Source organism: Ictidomys tridecemlineatus, chromosome 10 (genome assembly GCF_052094955.1).
Source record: "Ictidomys tridecemlineatus isolate mIctTri1 chromosome 10, mIctTri1.hap1, whole genome shotgun sequence".
NCBI lineage: Eukaryota > Metazoa > Chordata > Mammalia > Rodentia > Sciuridae > Ictidomys > Ictidomys tridecemlineatus.
The window spans coordinates 85,689,643-85,713,452 of record NC_135486.1 but is presented as its reverse complement, the minus strand read 5'-3'; the positions used below and the strand labels follow the sequence as shown (position 1 = coordinate 85,713,452).

Genomic DNA, 23,810 nt, shown 5'->3' with positions numbered 1-23,810 from the left:
TAAATAGTGATAAATGTGAAATTTATCACAACGATCCAGGTTTGTGTGAAAACTTAACAACCTGGTATGGAGATAAAGGGGTGGGCGTGACAATGTGAAATATTTGGCAACTCTAGAATAACCTAAGAGTCTTCCCTTAGAAAGGACAAACTCTGAGCTCTGAACATAACTATTTTCATAATAATATTTTCCTAAAGATCACGGAACTTGGCAAATCTTCCTAGTGCAATATAAAATATCTCCTGCAGGATCTCATTAAGAACTTCCTCTTTTGCACATTTTTCCTGTTTCATAAATGCATTTATTATTCAACAAAGTAAAAATTTAATTTCTCTGCTCCAAATCTAGGCATTCAATTTCTAATCGCTCCATATATTGGAAAGAAATAGAGAATGACAGATTCTTCCAAGGTCTGACTGACTTTTGTAAGTTAGAGAATTTTTCCTTCTAGCTCCTTTACTTGACTTTAGCTCAGATCGATAGACAGGACAGACTGTCTGCATATGACTCCTCAGTGGAAGCAATATAAAACTCAATCTCTGTTTTCATAGCATGAGCATGCATTCTGCTTCCTTGCTGTGTTGAGAGTTTCTTCAGCAAAGACGAATTAAAAATAATTTTATGATCCATGACCTTCAGCCTTGGAGGGTGAAGAACCTCCTTCCCAAGATAAACATTCTGTCAACTTAAAAAATCCATCTTCCATTGACTAGCAAAGCTCCTATCTCCTCCCTAATCCAGAATGCATTCCACTAGAAGTCTGTAGAAGTTCTGTATTGTTAACCATGCTACGAGACAGTACGAATACAAAATGGAATGAATTGCAGATTCTTTCCACCAAAGTCTCACTTCCAGGGAAGACCATACAACTGGAGGGGAAGGGCCTGGGCTTTGAAGTTCATTCATCTGGTGCATATCCAGCGCCATCACTTCCTGACCATGTAACACTATTTTTTTTGCCAGTAAAAAGATAATTACAGCAATAACGGTATATGAAATGTTCAGCACATTAGTGTCCAGAACATAACAAGTATTCACTAAATATAAGTTGTTATTATCATTATAATATAAATAAATGAATGTGATTTATTTTTTATCCTCCTCTACTCTCTCTTGAATTTAGTTTCCTTAAGGCAAAAAAAAAGAAGAAGGAGGAGGAGGAGGAGGAGGAGGAGGAGAAGAATTCACAGTTAACTTGAATATCTTAGGTACAAGGAGAAGTAGAGATGTCTATAAAGAGAATTTCAGAGCAAAGCCTTGAATTGAGGACTTTGAGTAAGGAAGATGATAGCTGACCTGGAGGTAGGGACAGGAGACAAAGGTCAACAGATGTCTGAGGACAAGACCAGGTAGATCCAGGAAGCAAACAACAACTCCACATTATGGGGTGGAGAACCAGATAAGGTGTAAATCCAAGAGCAGGCAATTAAAAGGGAATCGTCTCTTCCTTGAGGTGGAAGTGAGTAAAGAGCATAAAGGAGCATTTTCATGAAATACCAGCAACTGAGCCCCTGGACATGGAGGAGTTGATAAATGTTGGGGGAGGGGACCAAATTTGAGAATCTCTTAAAACACCTATGAGTGCCCTTTTGCACATTTTTTTTTTGCATTCATTAAAACTTTTAAGTAAGAAGCTGATGACATCAATGGCATTTTACACACTTTAAATTTAACAGTGTCTCTCTATTACCCTGATTTTTGTTCACCAGCATTTACTATCCTTCACACCTTCAACTAAGTGCATGCAAATGTACTTTGCTCTGTTGCAGAATTACACATGGTATGTAATAGGCAGGATCTGTTTGTCCATCAGAATGGCCAATATATTGCTAGTCAGTAATTCAGAACCTCTTGACTTCCGCTCCCAATCTGCCCCCTGATCTCACCTTCTTCTCTTCCCTTTACCCTGTTTCCACAATCTTCTTAAAGATGTTTTGGCTCCTTTTCATCCTCCCTTCTCCTTTCCCAAGCTACCAGAATGTAGTTAGAAGATTCAGAACTGTTTTCTCTTTTCACCTGCCTATAACTTTCCCAAGATCTCTCAGCATAATGCTTGCTCCTTCTGTACATCTATTTTCATCTCCTTTTATGTCCTGAACTCTCCCCCCAGCTCCCCTTTATACCTACCCAAACATAATTCACAAATGAAAATTCTTGTGTTTATCAAAAATGTACATGAAATTCCAGTTAATTAGAATCCACGTGAGGGGGGGTTGGGGTCAAAAGAAATAACTATAATGAAAACACTAATAAGGGACACACAGAGAGAGTTTTATTAGAAAACAAGTTCTGCCTGAGAAAGGTAGTGCAGACTTCACCAAGAGTCCATCTGAATCTTAATGAATGAGTAGTTCTTCAAGAAAAGGATCAGGTGTTTCAGGGAGAGAAATTGAGTATACAAAGCTTTCCTGTAGAAAAAAGCTAATGTAGGTAGAAGATGAAATTTTTTAAATGGGAAGGAAGTTGGACCAAGGAAGACCTTGAAATGACATTTTAATGAGCTTAGACTTTATTTTCTTTTGTAATAAGGGAGAATTGTGACAGTCTTTCAGGGAAGAGATTAACATAGTCATGTTTTCATTTTGCAAGCATCCCTGTGGGAACGAGTCTCTGACCCAGCGTTAGGAGAGTGGAAGAGAATTGAAAAGATGTGATTTTGAAAGCCCTGGTTAAGTCAATGGGTGGGCCAGGAGGAGATAGTGAGGAAGACATTAAGGAGGTAGTGTCTACTAAAGAAATATCTGTGCAGTTAATATTTCCTTATAAGTATTATAGGAGGAGTTAGCATCCAGGTTACTTACTTGAGAAATTGAAACTATAAAGATGTCATTAATTGAATAAGAGAATAATTAGGAAAGAAAGTTTTGAAGGAAGGAGAGTTCAGATCTAGAAATGCAGAGGCCTACGGAACATTCATTCACCACTCCTCATTGCCTCCTGATCTGCCAGTGGCACAGTCACTTACTATGGGTATAGAAAAGAATGAGAAATAGCCTAGACTAGAACCTCGCTACTCCAGGTGCTCCATGGGCCCTGCACAGCCATTGTTCAGAGCTTGTCAAAAATTCAAACTCTCAGATTCCACCTTGGTCTACTGAATCAGAATCTGCACTTTACAAAGATCCTCTTGCCCATCACTTATTTGTATGCTCATTACAGTGACCCAGGAGCATGAAGACCCCCATTCTGAGGAGGAGAGCCAAACACACAGTGGCCACCACTGCATATCTATGTTTCTATTTTTCTTTGATTTGACTTCCAGTATTATAACTTTATATCTCTTTGTCTCCTTTTGTTCTACTTTCTGAGAAGCATTTATTATTTAAATTTTCTGGTGATTTTATAAAAATTTTGCTGTAATTTTTAATTTCAAAAATTCTTGTTCTTATTTCATAGTTGTCATATTTTTAACACATTTAAAAATACTAGAGTTGTGTTTTGAAGTTTTTGTTTCTTGAATTGGGCTCTGTTTTCTCTAAGTTTCTTATCTCCTTGTGTCTTTGCTTTTCATGTCTATTTCATATTGAAATCTTTCCACAAATACCTATGGTTCCTATGTGTGTATTTAAATTTCAGAATAAAACACTAAAAATAGGTGATAAACTTTGTTTGCCTAGATGGTATTTATAACCAGTAGGGTTTATCATAGGTTGAATGAATGACAGGTCGGCAAATTCACTGGGGAACCCCAAATTTTTGAAGGCACTTTTTTCCTGGGGCACTCAATTTTTTCAGGGGAAAAAATGTTAAGAAAGTTTGCTGAAGATTTTTCTATGAAGTATGTAGATTTAATTGATCACCTTGTTTTCTACTTTTCTCCCCAAATTCTTAGAAATTGCCTTATGGCCATTATTAATATATTTCCTATAACTTCTATTTTATATTTCAAGGTTCTCTTTTTATTCCAATTAGCTTTAATCAAATTCCATTATTTTGTAGTCTTAATAAACATTTATTGCTACTATGCAAAGTCCTCAACAATAAGGGAAGTTCAAAGAAAGTAAACTTGGTAAACTTCTCTGGTTTGCAAAAGAGTCACAGTACAAATTTATGGAGCTATAATGAAGCCAGAATGGTGTGGGGCAGAATATATGCCAACATGCTGTTGGTAAAACAACATGTGCTACTCTGAGAAAGATGCCCAAAGCTCAGAATGGGCAGACTACAAAAACAAACTTCCAGTAGTCCAGTGGAATCATCTTAGAAAAAAGTGGTTGGATAGATATGGGAACATTGATGAAGGGCCTTAAGTGGCATATTGAAGATTATTGGCTTAAACTTTTTGATATGATAGGGAGCTGCTCCTATAGCTTGAATGCAGTAATGCCTTAGGGGGAATATTTCTGGTAGGCCAATTGAATTTATGTGGAGGTCCAGATCAGTATGGAACTCATGAAAATAAGGAATATTGAAATGGAAGAGGTGCCTTTAATGGATGAGTAGAAAAGACTGTCACACCATTCTGATAGCTTCCATCACATTCTATAACTTCAACTCAACCTTGGTTCGGTCTTTAGTCTCTTCTCATTTTCCTGTCAGTTTGAAATGGAAAAGTCCAGAAATAATCTGGTTTTAGTCATTAATGGAAAAGTCTGTGAATATCATGATCTCTTTTAACCTCTATGGTACTTAACTCATTCTCTTTGTCAAGGACATAACATTGCTTAAAAGGTACATTTACATATGCCAGTTGTGTGGTTTTCTACAAAATTTCGGGGCAATACAATATCGCTCCAATCATCTGTTCATTTTCCATGAATAATTATGGAAATTCATGTAAGTTTAAAACTACTCATTTGCTCATTTCATGGGGGAAAGCACTACCACCTAGGAAATTACCAAGTCCACCCCTGTGACAGCTGATCTTTGTAAATGCAACATGGCCTTGAGTCAGGGAACATAATGCAGGCATTTGTTCTCCATGCTCATTACGACAATGATTACAATTATCCTGGAGAAGAAAGAAAAAGAATTGTGAGTTAATCATCATCATCTGAATAATTCAGGTTTGGCAGAGATTTTCCTGAGAAAGGAGATTGTTATGCATTATTCAAGGTTTGAAGGGATTTTTATTTTTTCAGGTTTTTTTTTTCAAATATGAGAAGTATGGAACTCATGAAAATAAGGAGAGTGTTGAAATACAGAGATGTCTTGGATGGATGAGTTGACAAGACGGTCATACTATAAACAATGAGAAATTTCATATCCAGAGAGGAAATACAATGGGGAATAAGGTTTTGGACAAGAAACTCAGGGGTGTTGATGATGTGTGCACACGTACACACACACACACACACACACACACACACACACACACACACACACTTCATAAACATTAACACAAGGGAATGTCACACTTTCCAGAAAACATAATGTATGTACTGGGGGTTCTGGCATCATTGTGAGACAGGGATTCGTTAAAGACAAGGCACTTAGCAAAGGAAACCTAAATGGGTAGGATTAAGGGCTCCAAAGTCAGTGAGGAAATAACCCAGCTCTACCTCCAACAGCTGCCAGAACAGGGACTTTGGCTGTCCCTCTGGCTCCACCCCAGCTAGAGTACCATGAAGGCGTGAAACCGTGAAGCAGAGGCTGTCATTGGCTAGGACCATGGATGAAATCCTCCTGATGTCCCTTTCCAAATGGAAAAAATGGTTTTCTACTTGGCGACTCCTAATAGTCTCTAAACAAGGCAATGACAATGACGTAAGATTGGATATAATTAAGTCCATAATCAGAGGAAAGCGTCTGCACTGAGATTCTAACGTGAATGGCCACAGAAGTACTGGGGAAAGACATGGGGGGAGGGAGGAATAGAGGGAAAGGAGACATACTGGGGACCAAATTAGAACAAATCTATACCATGCTTTTATAATTATGCCAAAATGAGTTCTGTTGTTATAACTAAAAAGAACCAATAATTTTTTTTTTTTTTAAAAAAGGAGTACTAGGGGTAAAAAACTGCGAACCATTTATACTGGATCTGATCTGTAAAGAAGGCAATAACATTTTTGACAAACACATTGTATGTCCAATGAGAGGAAGGGAACAAGTGAAGCAAGGGTGTCACCTCTGGGGAGGAAGGAGAGAAGAGTCTGGGGGACACTTGACATTCTTTGAAACTCTGCCTCTTATGCTTTTAATTAGGAAGACACAAATGGAAGCAGTACACAGAGGCATCTTTATCTCAGGAGGGGAGGCTTTGCCTTCCTGATGTGATTTATGTTGGGAGGACTGACTTAATAAGGCTGACGCCTTCCAAAGGACCATCATTCCCAGGCGATTTTTAATTGAAGTGCCACACAGATCCGTGGGAAGATTTAAGGTGTTGTCATCAAGGGCAGGAAGAAGGATGAGGTGACCTCACCTCTCTGTCTTTTTCAGTATCATTATTCGAAGTTTTATAAAAAAGGCAAACAAAGCCTTTGTCTTTTTGTATGTTTTCTTTACAGTGGCTTGGACTGTATTTATTACAAAAGTACTGCTAAATCAGGCTTTGACAACAATTCCTAGACTATGTTTAGAAGAGGCATAAACATTTCCCTAAGAGCTATAAACAATTCTGGCCTTAAAAACTTTCCCAATAATATCAGATGTGCTTCTCTTGTTGTGGTTGACCAATAGAATTATCCAAACAATTCCCTATGCTGTGAAAGAACTAGAACTCCTTTATAAAACTTAGCATACTCATATGCAAGTTAGTTAAGTTCATAATTATTAGGTACCCATTATTTGTCAGCGGCTAAGAGAGGTACTACTATGGATGAAGAACTGGCTGGTTGAGACACAGGCTGTCCTGGAAGGAGCAGGTCAGGCTAGAAAACTGTATTACATGCCACCAAAATGTAAATGAGGTAGTAACTTAAAATCTAGTTACAATTATCAGACTCAACATTAGAGGCCTGAAACAGAGTGTTTCCAGAGAAAGAATATAATTATAAAATATTTCAATTAAAAAAAAACACCAACAAGAAAAATAAAATCTAGTCTCTAATGTAACTGTTACCTACTGGTATTTTATTCCAGTCCATTTTCTGATTAATAATTTCACATGATTAAAGTCATAAGATATATATGAATACAATTAGGGCTCTCCCTTTCCTCTTAGTTTCACATAAGCCTAATTCCAACCACTACCTGGTCTCCCTAACAAGAATTGTAAAAAACTATAAATATATGGGGAGGAGAGGAGAGGGGAGTGGGGAGGAGAAGGGAGAGGGGAGTGGAGAAAGGAGGGGAGAGGGGAGGAGAGAGGGGAAGAGAGGGGAGGAGAGGAGAGTTGAGTTTAGCTATATATCTGTCTGTATCACTTCTCTCTGGCTGTTTTTTTATTTTACTTATGGGGCTTTGACAAACCTGGGATGTTTTCAGTCATTATGGTTGTTTTTGAATACTCTTTCAGCTCCATGCTTTTTTCTTTTCTAATACTCCAAATATATGAATGGTAGCTCTCATTCCTGCCTTTACGGGTCCCTAAGGCTCTGTATTATTTTTATTATTTTTATTTTTTATTTCTTTATGAGCCTGTTTTCTGTTATTCACATTGACAGATCTTTCCTTAAGTTCACGGATTGTCTTCTGTCATTTTTACTCTACTATTGATCCTAAATTGGGAAAAGATAGGTGTGAATTAAAGAAGCTGAGTGAATAGGAAACATGCCCAGGCACATCGTTAATTTCTGATAATGAAGACTTAAAAGACAAAATATCCAGGATACAATCTAAGACCACTTGTCACCAGAGAGGGTTCCTTCTGGGTATTGTTATTTTATTCTTCAGTTATGTAATTGCATTTAATTGTTTTTAAAAAGTTGGATATTTATTAATATTTACTTAATGTCTGTTAATTAAATGTTAAATATAATTGATCAAGATTTTATTGGATTTTCATTAATTTCTATGTTAGGCTGCTTTTCTATTTTTGTGTCAAGAGAATTTGTAACTGCTTGTTGAATCATTTTTAAGATGGTTGCTTTAAAATCCTTGTTAGAGGATTTTGACATCTGATTCACTTTGGTATTGTCATTAGTTAACTGTTCTTATTCAAATTGTGATTTTCCAAGTTTCTGGTATGACAGGTGACTTAAGATTGTTTCCTGGATACCTTGTCCTAGCATGGACACTCATTAAGTCCTATTTTAATCTTCTATTTTAGTGGACAGTCACTGTTTGTTTAGCATGCGGGTTCTGGCTTACATTTGTGACTGTGATTCCAAAGGCAGTTTAGTTTTCAGAGGTTTTGCCTTGTTATTTTGGTTTGCTTAGTTTATCTGGTGCTACGGAGGCTTTCAGTGGCCCTTGATAATGCTACATTAAGAGAAAAGAGGCTATTTCCCAGGCCAGGCCAGGTATCAGACGCTTCTATGGCTGCTCACCCCTTAGCAGGTGAGAGAAGTCTCAGGTCTGACAGGGAAGTGGAATACTGTACCTGCGTCTTTGCCAGGGGCTCCTCTGATACCTTGTCCTGGTTGATGGAGCCAGACTCTCCTGGTGTGACCTCCAAGATTCAGTTCCATCTAGGGTAAGAATGAGCCTTCCTGGTCTGCCTTTTTCCTCCAGGGTATGCGTTGGTAAACACTAAGCCTGTGGTTACTTTCCTTTGTTGAGTGGAACAGCAAGAAAATGTCTTGAAACTATGCTGGTCCCTCAGTCTCAGGGTCCCTAGCCAGTTTGTTTCTTTTCTCATCTTGCCGAGTTCTTCTGATATGCTATTGCATAATTATGCTTACCCAGAGCTGGCAATTTTACTTAAGGGGGAACAAGAAGAGATAAGTCCATGATCTTTTGTCAAGACTAGAAATTAGAATACAGTATTTTAAAAAAATATGCATCATTTCCCTAAAAGCCAGAAGTCTACCTTAGAATTATTTTTAAAATGTGTCCCAGATTTGAGTAAATTTGACTATTTCTCTGAGTATGGAAGAAATGGCAGTAGTAAACAAATTCAGTAGTTTTCAGGAGAGTGACTTCTAGTCACCATTTAAACTCCACATTGTGATATCCTCATTATAATTTTGATACCAATTCCAGTATGGTTACTGCTGCAGTCCAGCTGCAGCAAAATAACCGGAGGTGGGGTGGGGGGTGGGGGGGGTGAGGTGACGAGCAACTTGTGTACATTGATACAGCAGGAGTGGGAGCCCTTTATTGTAGGACAACAGAGGTATTTATACATTCTACACAGCTTATCTTAATTAACATAAACTAGATACAGCAGTCAACCAATAAGGAATCTCCACACTTAATGGCTCTCTGGCGTTACTTTACAAACCACTCCCTCCGGCAAAATGCCAGGCGCCATTCTGACTTGTTTACAGACTCTAACAGGTTACTATATTCATTCATTCAACAAGTATTTACTGAGTGCTTACTATGTGCCAGGAACTAATATGGCTAGGAACACAGCAGTGAAAAAAAATGTTAAAAATCTTTGGAAGTTTACATGCTCTAGAACAAAACATTTTTCACTAAAACCAACTCAGACCATAATAACTCCTCAGCTTATTGTTCATTCATTCATAGAATCAGCTCCCAAGTATCAAATTCAACTTATATCTCTACACAAGGAGTATCATATTTCACTATGTGTTTTTTGGTCCTTTTTTATATGTGCAATTTAACTGTATTTGTGTAACTAATTAGCTAAGTGAGCAAAGTAACAACTATTTTAGTAAAAATGAAATCCATCTAGATTAAATTCAGAAGCCTAAAATCTAGTAAATGTCCACATTTAGCCAAGCACACAAATTTGGCAGCAAATATGTATGTTTTCAGATTTAAAAGTGACATCAGTTTTTCCAAAAACAAATCACCATCTATCAGAGAAAGTTTTCCTTGGGAAACCTACTTTTATTGATAAACAGAATGCAGAGTGGGAAAGACCAGGTGAAGATGATCTTGGGTTATAGGGTTTGAATTTGGGAGACTGGGAGAGTAGGAGTTACTGTAAAGAGAATTAGTAAGTCGTGAGTGGAAGTGATTTTAGAATATAGGATGTTTAATTTTTCAACATGCTTAACTTGATGTGACAGCAAGCTATCCAGTTGAAAATGATCCAGCATGAAGATTCTACAATAGGGCTTGAGAAAAATAACAGATCTTGGTCATCTGAGTATCAGCAGGAAAAGAGTAGAAGTTATAAAAAGAGGGGAAAATATCTGAGAAACTGGATTCAGACAGTGAAGGGTGGAGAGATCCAAAAACGGAATCTTCAGGAACATTAAGAGTTCAGCTCTAGCCCTCTGCCTTTCTCTTTCCCTTTTCTGGGTGATCTCATCTGATTATAGAGCCAACTTGGCTAAACAACCATGTACACTCACAATTCCAATCTTCCTTGTTATGAATAGACATAGAAATGCAAACAAAATGCAAATACTTAAGGAAACAATGAAAGCATTCTATGTACAAGCAGAGAAATAAAAACAACATAAAGCTATAAGGAACAGATTTCTATGGGAAAATTAACTTCCAATTTTTAGTATTTGTGAAAATATTGGTCTTATTTATAGGTAAAAGGAGATAGATTTTTGGAAGCTTTAGGAATCAACCATGGTGTACATGGGAGTCCTTGAAGTCTTAAACATTGTTGAAAAAAGACTCAGAACCTATGGTAAATATAAAACAAATTTATTTTAGAACCTGGGAATCAAGAAGTCAAAAGAGTCTTTTTATATGTTTATATTTTTTGAGCAAATACATTTAAAAATAAACTCACAAATGAAGATAAATAATGGTGACGTAGTTTAGATCATGATTGTGTAAGATTTTGAAGGCTATAAGAATAAAATGTTCCCAGAGGTCTCAAAAATATAAACAGGGGAAAAAATTTTAATGTAAACTTTTAAAAATTTCAGTAGCAAAGAGACGGAATGACAAGAGGGAAAACGTGCAGACAGGCTGGATGGTGTAGTCTGAACCGGAGAACATGTGCGAGATTTATAACTGCTGTTTCATACAACGTGCAGAAGGATACTCCCAAATATAATATTGGTGCGAGTAGACATCTTGGGTGTGACAAATGAGGAAAGAGAACAAGAAAAGACACATGCCAAAAGTTGACATGATAGCTGTACGCACTACACTTGGACAGGAAACATTGAGAGGAAAAAATTAACCAGCAGAGAGAGGTCCAAAGGCTGTGTCTAAAAAATTATATAATCTTGAGTTCAACCACAGACTTTGAGAAAACTGCTGAGTCCGTATGACCCTCACTCAGTTTCAGAGTCCAAAGCTAGTAGTCAGTCAGGAGATTAACTGGTGGCTTCAAATTATCAGTAAAATAATAAAACCAAATTAGAAGTCAAAATTCTTAGTTGTTGTTGCTGCTGGGGATGGAACCCAGGGTCCTGAGCATGCTGAGCATGTACTTTGTAACTGAGCTTTAGGCCAAGCCCAAGTTAAACTTCTCTTAAACACCATAACCAACTCAGAAGAGCAAACTTCAACCACTCTTTTTATATGGGCTTAAATTAAATTCCTCATTGTGTGACCTTGACTTATTTAGGAATCTCTCTTGACTCTAAATTATAAAGTTATCAAAACAAGAGTAAGCAGAGTGACTTTAGTTTAGTTGGAGATACAGTAATCAGCCCACAGAATGCATCCTTTAGTATATGCTTAATGTTGGATGAAATGTAGTTGCACCTTTATTCTGTACTCCTATGGCTAGGATTAAACCAGTTTAATTTGTCCCTGGCTTTATTTGTCTCTCCTCAGAAGTCTGACTTAATCACTTTGGATTAAGTAGGTTGAAATTTAAACCAAAGTCAGAAGTTTTTTTTTTTTTTTTTTAAAGAATTCTACTCCCTACCTAGCACTGAAGTGGCTGCCCTCACCTCTAACACCATCCACCTTTACATTCAACATGGCAGCGATGCAGCTCACAGGGAAACTGAAGAGTTTCTCTGTCAAATAAGTTTATCTCTAAAATATCATTTCAAGGAATACATTAGTCTCATACTTTTAAAAAAGATGCTGGGTAGTTTGTCATCGTTTATAATGTGAACTCCTAGTTTTGCCCCTTTTAAAAGACTCCAGCTCTTAAGAAAGAGCAAGTGGCTGATGGTGGTAGGTATTTTCTTACCTTTCAATGCATAGCCCACCCCACAGTGAAAGGTGACCTACACCCTCCCCATCATTCATCTTTACAGCCTACACTAAGGATGGTCAGGCTCAGACTTCCACGATGATTACCTATCTCCTCCTCACAATCAATTTCCAATATAAATCATTTTGCTTGAATTAATTTGTGTAACCATCTATAAATAATTTTTTGTATTGATTCATTTAACCATCTTTTGTCATTGGTTTTGGGTCCTTAAAATATACTAAAATCATGAGGCAAGATAATAAATACCTTAGAATTACCTAACAAGCTTTTATAAAGAACAGAGTGATGCAAAAAGAAGAATGAAGAAACAGTTTATTGTGAAGAACAGCAAAGGTTTAATTACATATAGTTCTCTTGAAAAGTAGAGGCTATTATACCAAATTCTAAGAAATATCAGAAAACAGAATTTCCAGTGCAAATTTTATGCATATTTATTACCAATATGTAGCATTCAATAAAGTGACTTCTCTAAATTAGTTGTGTGGTGTGTTTATACACACACACACACACACACACACACATACATACATGTTTGCGTACATATATGTGTGTATATATGTGTGTGAATATATATATATATATATATATGATTAAATGACACTGGTAAATATATCTTCATTAAGGTGTAAATTTTATGCTTGCTAGTGTATATTTTCAATTATGAGTTAAGGGCAAAATTACCATCTGCCTTTGAATACATACTTCAATACATACTTAAAAATTTCATAAAGCTATTCTGTGTTCTAGTTTATAAGCAAATGTCTCCACAGACCTTTCATGTGTTTATAGTTAGCACACTGTAACTTAATATGTATTTTAAATAATATTGCTCAATGGGATGTCAGATACTGTAATTACATAATTATAATCACAGTATAATTATGGTTAAACTATAAACCATTTTATTGATAAAGAATTTTTCATCGAAGAAAACTACACGAAAGTGTGCCAAAATGGTTTTAGATTATATAATAAAATTTATGAGACTTGCAATAAAGTTTATCTTTAAACACAAATATAAAAAGTCGATAGTGATTGTTGATACATGTGTTGGCTTATAGCCTCCCTAAATATATCTATTTATGTGTTCTGAAAAAATGGTAATAAAATATAATTTTCTTAAATTGCAGCAAAATACATATAATTTAAAATTTCACCATTGCAACTATTTTTAAGTGTACAGTTCAGTGGTATTAAGTACCTTTGCACTATTATGAAACAATCACCACCAACCATTTCCCAGAACTATATTAGCCCTCACACAGAAACTGTATCCATTAAACACTAATCCCTCATTTTCCCTTCCATAATCCCTGACAACCACCATTCTACTTATAGTCTCTGGGAATCTGACTGTTTTAGGTACCTAATATAAGTGGAATTATAATAATATTTGTCCTTTTGTGACTGGTTTGTTTCACTTATTAGAATGTCTTAAGGCTTATCCTGTTCACAGCATGTATCATAATCTCATTCTTTTTTAAGGATGAATACTAGTCCATTATATGCATTTATATGCATATTCATTTTATTTATCCATCTATCTATTGATGGATGGACACCTGGGTGGCTTCCACCTTTTAGATGCTATGAATAATGCTATTACAATCACAGCATTTGTTCAAGTTCTTGCTTTCACTTCTTCTAGATACATACCCAGAAATGGAATTTGTAGATCTTATGGTAATTCTATCTTTAACTTTTTGAGGAACCTCCACACAGTTTTCCATAGCAGCTCTACTGTAATTTTATGCTTTCACTTGCAATTAACAAGGGTTAAAATTTCTCTATATAGGAATGAACTTTTGTTTTTGTTTTTGTACTGAGGATTAACCCAGAGGCACTCTACAACTAAGCTATATCCGCACCTCAACCCCCGTTGGCCTTTTTAATTTGAGAAAAGTTCTTGCTAAATTGTGGAGGCTGGCCTCAAACTTGTAATCCCCCTGTGTCAGCCTTCCAAGTAGCACAGGTGTGTGTCACCATACCTGGCTTAGTTTATGCTTAAAAAATAAAAAATATGAATTAATATTTTGTGATATAATTTCTGGTCTTGTTTCTTTTCATTTCTCTGTATCACTTGCTTTTATTACTTAAATCAAAACTGCAGGATTTATGATGCAAAATTCAGGCTGATGAGAAACCTGAATTCCAAAAAGTCTCTGGCAAGGAGAGACAAGAAAGTTAAAAGTTATAAAAGTTAAATCAGAGGCATGTCACAACAATTTTAAAAAATGAGGTGGGGGGAGGGGGAACTAGCACCAAATATAATGGGGTCAGAGTAGAATTTCCTCCCTAAATTCCTAATGCTACAGTACATTCCTTAGACTGCAGGCAAATTTAACTCACAAGCTGAGAAGGGAGGCAAAAACAAACTCTAATAATAGCAAACTAAAGCAAAGTCCATACTGAGTTTGACCCTTCGGAGAGAGATGGAAAAAAAAAGATAATTAGATAATAAACACCTAGATTTGCTAAGGCCTCCTGATGGAGAGGTAATCATGAATTTAATTTTTCTATTATATTCTTCAGACTGCTGTATAAGTTGATAAGTTGAATAATGACAATTTGGTTTCAAATATCATAATTATCTGTTTACATTAAATTAAGAAACATTTAAAGGATAGGATTTAAGTAAAAATATCCAAAAGATGGGAATTAAGTAAACATCCAATATTTCAAACAGGCTAGCATTAGAATCACCATTCTAAGTTTAGGAGTAATAATATTGTAAAGATAATAACAACATATTATATATAACACATAATATACATATTGTAAAGACATATATATCTATTACTTTCATATGAAAATATATTCTCTATAAAGCAAAATAATTTTTACTTTATAAAATACAGTAATATAAATTTGAGAAAACAAATTTATTTTTGTGATAAATTCTAAATTTTGAGATGAATTCTAAAATTTTTAAAGAAAGATTAAAATAATTTAGTTAAATTTAATCAAAATTACATCAAAATAGAATTTAAGAATTATAATCTGGGCATGAAAGAATATCATGATCCTTTTCCAGAGTTATTTCAAAATTTTTTTTTTTTAGAGAATTTTTTTTAATATTTATTTTTTAGTATTTTTATTTTTTAGTTTTCGGCAGACACAACATCTTTGTTTGTATGTGGTGCTGAGGATCGAACCCAGGCCGCACGCATGCCAGGCAAGTGAGCTACTGCTTGAGCCATATCCCCAGTCCTATTTCAAAATTATTTACAAAGGATTTTGATCAGCTTAGCTACTACATGCACATTGAGACTATTTCCAAGTAGACGGTAACACTGTTTCACTGTTATCTTCTCAGGAAATCCTAAAAAAGAGAGATAAAAATTCATAATTTGATCATTTGTAATAGTAATTTCTAGAGCTAAAAGGATTCATCCTTTAACAAAGATACAGGGATCATTTCATAACACCATTTCAGTCAACAAGCACATATGATGGTAGTCTCATAAGTTGATATCACCTAGTTGTCTTAGTTTGTGTAAGTACATTATTATGTTTACACAGTTATGAAGTTGCCTGAGTATACATTTCTCAGAATGCATCCTCATTGTTCAACAACATATAACTGTAAATCACTAAAGTCTCCGATAAGTTTTATTAATAAATGAAGAGTCTGGATCCAAAAATATTATGTAGCATTTTATTATATTGTCCACATAATGAGATATTATAATATCCCAGTATATTATATAGCATCAAGTTATGGGTGATGCATACATGCACATATGTACACATAGCTGTTCACAGAAATAGAATTCATAAAAATTCATGTATTAATGAACTTTAGATAAAGTACTGGCTATCATTTTTTTCTAAGTTGTTTCTTTTATCTTGTAACATTTTTATAGAGATAAAATTCACCCTTTTACTGATGAATTTTAGAATTCACCTATAAAATTTCAGTGGTTTTAGAATAGTTTTTTTTTAAAACATCTCCACTAATTCTAGAACATTTTCATTACTTCAAAAAAGAAAACTTATGCCCATTAACAGTCTCCTGCTACTTCCCCTCATGTCCCCCAACTACTAATCTAATTTCTCTATCTATAGATTTTTCTATTGGGAACACTTCACATAAATGGAACCATAAAATATGTTCTTTTGTGTTAAAACATTCTTTTGCTTGGCATAATGTTTTCCAGGTTCATTCACATCATTGTGTGTTTCAGTACTTACTCCTTTTTATGGATGAGGAAAATTTTATTGCATGAATATACCACATTTTATTTATCCATTCATTCATTGGCAAGACACTTAGACTATTGTGAATAATGTTATTATGAACATTCATGTATAAATTTTTGTTTGAAAATGTTTTCAATTCTCTTGGACATATAACTAGTGGTGAAGCTCTTGAGTCATACAAAAATGCTATGTTTAATGTCTGCAGTACTGTGCTTTCTGAAGCATGAGACAACATTACATTTCCACCAGCAGCCAATGACAATTCCAATTTCTTCACATCTTTGCCAACACTAGTACCATCTTTTATTTTAGCCATCCTAATGAGTATGATGTAGTTTGATTTACAATTCCCTAATAATTAAACATATTAAACACCTTTTTCATGTGTTTATTAGCCACTTGTCTATCTTTTTTAAAGAAATGCTGATGTAAATCCTTGGCACATTTTTGAGCTGGACTATCTTTTCTTTTTATTGTTGAGTTATAAGGTTTTTTACATATTCTGGATACAAACAAATTCATCAGTTGTTTTTCATACGTTGTTAACACATACTGATTTTCTCATGATGGACTTCTATTCACACTCAGGACACTTGGCATAACAATAAATTAAAGGAAATTTAAATTAGATAATAAAATGAAGGACATAATTAAAAGCATTAAAAATAGTAAAATTTCATTATATTTGTAAGGATCAGGGGTAGAGTTAGTTATTCTAAAGTTGCTTCATTCATTCTTGACATATTAATAGCAATGAAATAAACAGTAATTGCTATTAAAAACCATTATTTGCAATTGATCATGATTATAAATTACGTATCCTAAAGATAATATATCACAGGCAAAGAATGCTAAAGAAATAAATTAAAGAAAATCTTAGAACATGGAAAAATCTGCTTTTTGGACAGGCAGAATTAATACTGTCAAAATGACCATACTAACAAAAGCACTATACAGATTTAATGCAATTCCAAATCAAAATCCCAATCACATTCCTCAAAAAAAAAAAGTAGAAAAAGCATCCTAAAATTGGAAGAAGAAGAAGAAGAAGAAAAGGAAGAAGAAGAAAAGGAAGAAGAAGAAGAAGGAGAAGAAGAAGAAGGAGAAGAAGAAGAAGAAAAGGAAGGAGGAGGAGGAGGAGGAGGAGGAGGAGGAGGAGGAGGAGAAGAAGAAGGAGGAGAAGAAGAAGAAGAAGAAGAAGAAGAAGAAGAAGAAAGAAGTAGAAAAAGCAGTCATGAAATTCATCTGGAAAAATAAGAGACCCAGAATAGCTAAAGCAATCCCTAGCAAGAAGAGGGAAGCAAGTGGCATCACTATACCAGACCTTACACTATACTACAAAGCTATAGTAACAAAAATAGCATGATATTGGCACCAAAATAGACTGGTAGACCAATGGCACAGAATAGAAGACACAGAGACAATTCCACATAATTACACTTATATTAATATGACAAAGGCATCAAAAATATACATTGGAGAAAAGATAGCCTCTTCAAAAAGTGGTTCTGGGAAAACTGGAAACCCATATGCAACAAAATGAAATTAAGCCCCTATCTCTCACCATGCACAAAACTCAACTCAAAGTGGATCAAGGACCTAGGAATTAAATCAGACACACTGCGCCTAATAGAAAAAAAAAGTAGGCCCAAATCGATATCATGTTGGATTAGGCACTGACTTCCTTAATAAGACTCCTATAATGCAAGAATTAAAATCCAAGAATCAATAAATGAGATGGAGTCAAACTAAAAAGCTTCTTCTCAACAAAAGAAACAGTAAGTGAGGTGAATAGAGAGCATACATTTTGGGTGCAAATTTTTACTCACCTCAAAAACTAGATCAAAGTAGCCAGAGGTAGAAGTGTATCTACAAATAAGCCTTTAGAATATCCCAAGGACAATCTTTTGCAATATTAAGATTACAACAAAGAGGGGGAAGGTTTGGAAAAAAGTCAAATTCCTAAAAATTGTGTGTGTATGTGTGGGTATGTGTCTGTGTTTCCATGTGTACCTTATGTACAGATGTTAAAGTCTAAATTTACTTACGGGAAAAGCTACATAATTGATTAAAAGGTGACCTTTTAAAAACTTAGATACATTAAAGTAATAATAATCCTCAAAAGAAATGGAAATTAACAAGGTCAAATAGTAGCTTTCATCCAGTTAGAGTCCCTCTCTTCCAAAGTCTGCTACCTCAGGAATGCGTGCTGTCAGTCACAAAGAACCAGGACAAAATGTACAGAAAGATCAATGCAAATCTATCATAGCCAGTGGACAAAAAACTAAAACAATCATCATTTTTGGACCCAGAGTCAATAAAGTTGGAAACACTTGTGAAGGACAGTGTGTCATGGTGCTGCTCAGTGGTAACTTAAGGGCAAGCTTCTCTACACAAATATACCACAGAAAAGAAGATTCAGCAATATAAAAGACACTTTTTGCATGAATATTATATATATATACACACACATACATACACACATATATATATATTCAAAGAACTTCGAAAAAATCTATTTATATACCTAAAATTTTTAAATAGAAAAAATATGAAATAAAGCTATAAAAGTAAATAAATGTCTACCATTTTAAAATAAAAGCAGACAAATTTTATATTGTCACAGATATTATGTAAGCATTTTAAACACACTAACTCACTTAACTGTCCCAGGAACCCTATGAAATAGGTGCTATAATTATCCTTGGTTTACAAACAAGGAAACCACAATCTAAGAAAGGAGTTAAAGTGGGGCTAGTATTCAAACTCAGTCTGACTCTGGGCTCTGTCTGTATCCTCACCAAGTTTCAGTTTTACCAGAGTGACTACTACTTCTAGAATAAAACAAATACTGCAATAAAACGTAGGTATTCATTTTTATTTGATAGTCAATTGCTGTCTCTATTTAGTGGTCTGTAAAATATATCTGATTGTTACTAAAAACAAAAAAAAATAATAACTAGAAAAGCAAATTCAAAATTGGAATTCTGAATCCAATTCTCAGTTCTTCATTTGTTCTGTGATATTGTTTCACTCACTTTGTGACATAAACTAAGACAAGGAAAGTATTTTTTTCTTAATAACATTCCCCAGTATATTTGGAACTAAATATATCAGCAAAAATGACTGACTAACTGAATGAATGAATGAACAAATAAATAAATAAATAAATAAATAAATAAATGCAGGGAGTAGAAAAAAAACTTGTTTGCTGGAACTGGGCTCAGACAATCCACTACATTGCCAGTTTGTTCCCAATGTACAAAGAAATCTATGTTCTAAAACCTCATCTGCAAATTCATTATTTAGAATCTGAAACATGATTTATTTTACCCATTATTTATTTCAATAATAGTAGCGTTATTAATATTACAATAGTATTAGATTTAATAGTTTCAACTTTCTACATTCAAATTTCTACTCAGAGTTGTCAAAACCACATTTCCTCCTTCTGTAGACCTTGGAAGTTGGTTAGGGAGGTCTATGTTTCTCTCTGACCATTAGCCAGGTACTGGAAGCACATCCACTGCCAAGCCTAAAAAGCCATCTCAGAGTACTGGCCCACAATGAGATCAGAAAGGGGTTACCACAGCTTTCAGCAAGCAAGGGAAATGTATCTGATCTCTTCACAGCAACAATTCCCAGAGTTCCTGGGCTGCCAATGGAGTTAGAAATCTGTGTTTCTCACTCTATACCCCCATTTTCTCTTTTGTTCTTTTTTTTTTTTTTTAAACATGGGTTTGTGGCAGGGGTAGGGAGGACGATGGGTGTTGAGAGCCACAGTTTAGTCAGAATGACGCCTGCCATTTTTTTTTTTTTAAAGAGAGAGTGATAGAGGGGGAGAGAGAGAGAATTTTTTTAATATTTACTTTTTAGTTCTTGGCGGACACAACATCTTTGTTGGTATGTGGTGCTGAGGATCGAACCCCGGGCCGCACGCATGCCAGGCGAGCGCGCTACCGTTGAGCCACATCCCCAGCCCTCTCTTTTGTTCTTGAGATGCCCTGGTACAGATCCCCTAATCTTTGTAAAGTCTGGCATCTGTGTTCCTGACCTCCCTTTCTTTCCTTTGGAAAGTTCTTTCCTAGACTACCTTTCCATCTTCCCTGTTCTCCATTAATTAACCCTTGTAGGGAAGGACAAAGACACACAACAGATGAAAATGTACTGTGGAGGAGAATAAATACAAATACCTTCACCCAAATCCTCAACTAAACTGCCTGTTAATTTCTTCATTCAAAAAGCTAATCATAGGCATTCTTTCATAAGACCTAGCGTGTGATTTACTAAAATCAAACCTCTGCAGTGAAACTCTATATAATGTACAACCACAAGAATGGGATTCTAATTAGAATAAGTTATAGTCTATGTGTATATAATATGTCAAAATAAACTCTACTGTCATGTATATTTAAAAAACAATTAAAAAATATGAAAGTTAAAAAAAACAGACATCTGGAAGCAAGATGATAAGCTGAAAAAAAAAGATGCTTTAACAATCATTAGTGGGAGAGTAAGGAATTGTTGATTTACTCATTTAAACTCTGACCCATTACTAAAATTAAAGGAGAGAGCAAACTGAGTCAGAAGGGAATAGACTGAAAGGCAGATTCTTAGGGAAAGGGTAAAGAGGACAGGAAAATGCCCCCAATGGCACAATTAGGAAAGGAAGTTTCTTTAAACTACCTGTGTGGGCAAGGGCTTACTCATAATATATATATGTGAAAATTCTCTAATGAATTTTGAGAATTTCAATAAATGAAAGATGAGGTTTACCAGATCCCACATACCAAACTCTGGAGGAAATCCAAGGAGATTTGCTATTTCTTTAGGAGTAAAATATCGCAGTTTAAGCATTGACAACTTTGTTATCTTTTCTTCTTGTGGCAAATTGCCAAGGGATTTGTAGATACTCTCAATCTGTAAGAAAACATCTAAGATAACTGAAAAAGTAGTGTGGAAACATATTTGTTAAGATTTCCAATAGTGAGACAGCTTTAAGAAGATGGACATAAATGGGAAAGAAAGTAGAATGAATCAGACATAACTTTCCTTTGTTCATACATAAATATACAACCAGTGTAACTACACACCATGTATAATCACAAGAATGAGAAGTTAAACTCTATGTAATGTGTGATATCAAAATAAATTCTACTGGCACGTATAACTAAAAATAACAAATTTTAAAAAAGAAAAAAAGAAGGTGGATATATAGTCTGCCCTAATATATGGTAGCAAAATGCATGGGCAAAAAAGTGTCTCTGTGTAATAAAGTAGATAATTGTCTCAACAATGGCAATCTAAACTGTAAAAAGAAGAAAAGGCTAACATTGATCAGGATATTTTCCAGTATATCTGCCATTTTTGGTATCTTAAAATTAATCATAATATAAATAATCATTGACAATATTACAAAACAGAAATATACTGAAAGATATAAAGGAAATTAGGTCAACCAACAAAGCCAATTTTACAATGCTAATAAGATCATTGAAAATATTTGTTGTTGATCATCAATTTCATCCAATTAAGAAACTTTCTTAAAATGGCAAAATATATTAAATGATTTCTCAAATCCAGACTTTCATTTGCATATGATACTATTTTTATCCTGAGTAAATTTTATTAATAGTTAAGAGTTTGAATCAGCATAAAAGAAGATAATATGGACTTAAAATTATTTAAAAATTATAAAACTTACTACTAGGCATATATTCAACCTGAACACCATGAAGAGTTTACAACTAAAGAATTTAAAAAGTATATTGCTAAAACAGATTTTGTTTTCCTTAAAAGGAAGTTTTATAGTATGTGCTACAAAAGAGGACTCCAATATTAAAAAGCCTATAGAAATTTTAGAGCATTCACTAGTGTAGGCTAAATTTCAACTTACTATTTATGGGAAAAAAAAGAAATGCAGAATATAAGAATAACAAAAGTAAGAATAAAAACAAAACCTTCCTTATGCATAAGCACATACACAGCAATAAGACTTATCTTATACCAAAGAAATTATATGAATATATGTACATAAATGAATAACATATTTATTCCTAGCTGAACATGTAAAGTATTCATTCTCAATTGAACATGTAAAATTGTTTTGACAATCTCAAATTAAGTATCAAATGTAGATTTTTTTTTAAATGTGTCTGACAACATTATCCAGGCTGGCCTTGATCAAGATTCTCATTCCTCAGCCTCTCAGGTAGCTGGGATTACAAGCAAGTACTACTAATGCTGAGCATAATAATAATATTTTTTTTCAGTGCTGGGTATTGTGCAGGGCCTTGTGTATGCTAAGCAAGCACTCTACTACTGAGCTATACCACCAGCTGAAGTAACATTATTGAAAGTTTTAAAATATTTCAGTTTTAAAACATCCAGGGTACCTGCACATCCTCTGCCGTCTGTAACACAGATCCTGTCCCTTCTATGTAGCTTCCATAACTGAAAAAATAACATGAATATTATGTTGTACCTAATGTACTTGTTAATGCTTAATTTCTTATTTCTTGAATGATGTAATCTACATGTTTCTGAAATATCTGGAATGATATCACATTCTTTACAGATGATATAATATGCTTTGAAAAATTATTAGGTAAAAATCACAAGGTAACTCTATTTAAAATTTTCAAAACCCAAACATGAAACTGTTTTTTGAGTTGCTTAAACACAATTAAATTATGTATTATTGTCATTTTTTAATTCTCGCATCTATAATGTTCACCACTAGCAACTATGAAGTTTATATTAAAAGACAATTCAATACTGGCATCCTGCCACCAAATGTGACATACATGAAAATAGATTGTGGCCATTTTCTTAAAATGCCTGAACCATTTATCTTTTCATAATGCCTAAGCCCTGCTTTCTAATACCACATAAATACAGTTCCTCTAAGCCTGGGTTTGCCCTTCATTTAACCCAGTATGTTTTTACAGTCATTTTCATATAAGAATTAGAATATAACCATTAAGCTCTAATACAAAAAGAAAAAAATTATAAAAAATAAAAAGAATGAGAACATCAAGTAAAAAACATAAAAAGTATAAAATTCTTCAGAAATGAAAGGTATTTGTAGTATTCCTTTCTCCAATACCATTATCAAGCTAGCTGTTCAACATATTAACATTATTTTTTTGCAAAGAGAAAAATTTAATATATAAATTGAAAAAAACACAAAGGAAAAATAATTTTTTGAAATTGTTTTTTCAAATATATTGTGCATATAAATTTGTATTTATATATATTATCTATAATAAAAAAGACATTACAGTAAAGTTTCTTTTATACCATCTCAAGAATTTCAAGGTTGCTTTTTATCACAGAATTGATAAGTCTTACTTTATGAGAGTCCTAAACAGAACCTATTGGACTTGGTAATAGACAACAGCTGAGTGAAGTCTTTTAAGGTACTGTAAAGTAATAAACCCTTTCCCCTAGAAGTACAAGGGCAGAGTATGATAAACTTAGAATAAGTTTGCCAGGA

The 23,810-nt window shown here is 34.3% G+C and overlaps 1 protein-coding gene across 6 annotated transcripts in view; it reads right to left on the bottom strand.

Annotated features, from left to right (window-relative positions):
- Positions 1 to 12,404: 12,404 nt before the first annotated feature.
- The window catches only part of Trdmt1 (tRNA aspartic acid methyltransferase 1), a 46,298-nt gene continuing 34,892 nt past the window's right edge, over positions 12,405 to 23,810 (bottom strand). For 5 of the 6 annotated variants that reach the window (XM_078023356.1, XM_078023355.1, XM_078023357.1 and 2 more), the window contains 3 exons: positions 22,708 to 22,765; positions 21,103 to 21,232; positions 12,405 to 15,431 (listed from right to left, as the gene is read on the bottom strand). In XM_078023356.1, coding sequence (XP_077879482.1) covers positions 15,331 to 15,431; positions 21,103 to 21,232; positions 22,708 to 22,765 — 289 coding nt within the window. In that variant the 3' untranslated portion in view covers positions 12,405 to 15,330. The remainder of the gene's footprint in view (positions 15,432 to 21,102; positions 21,233 to 22,707; positions 22,766 to 23,810) is intronic. The other variant, XM_078023360.1, reaches the window with a different exon arrangement.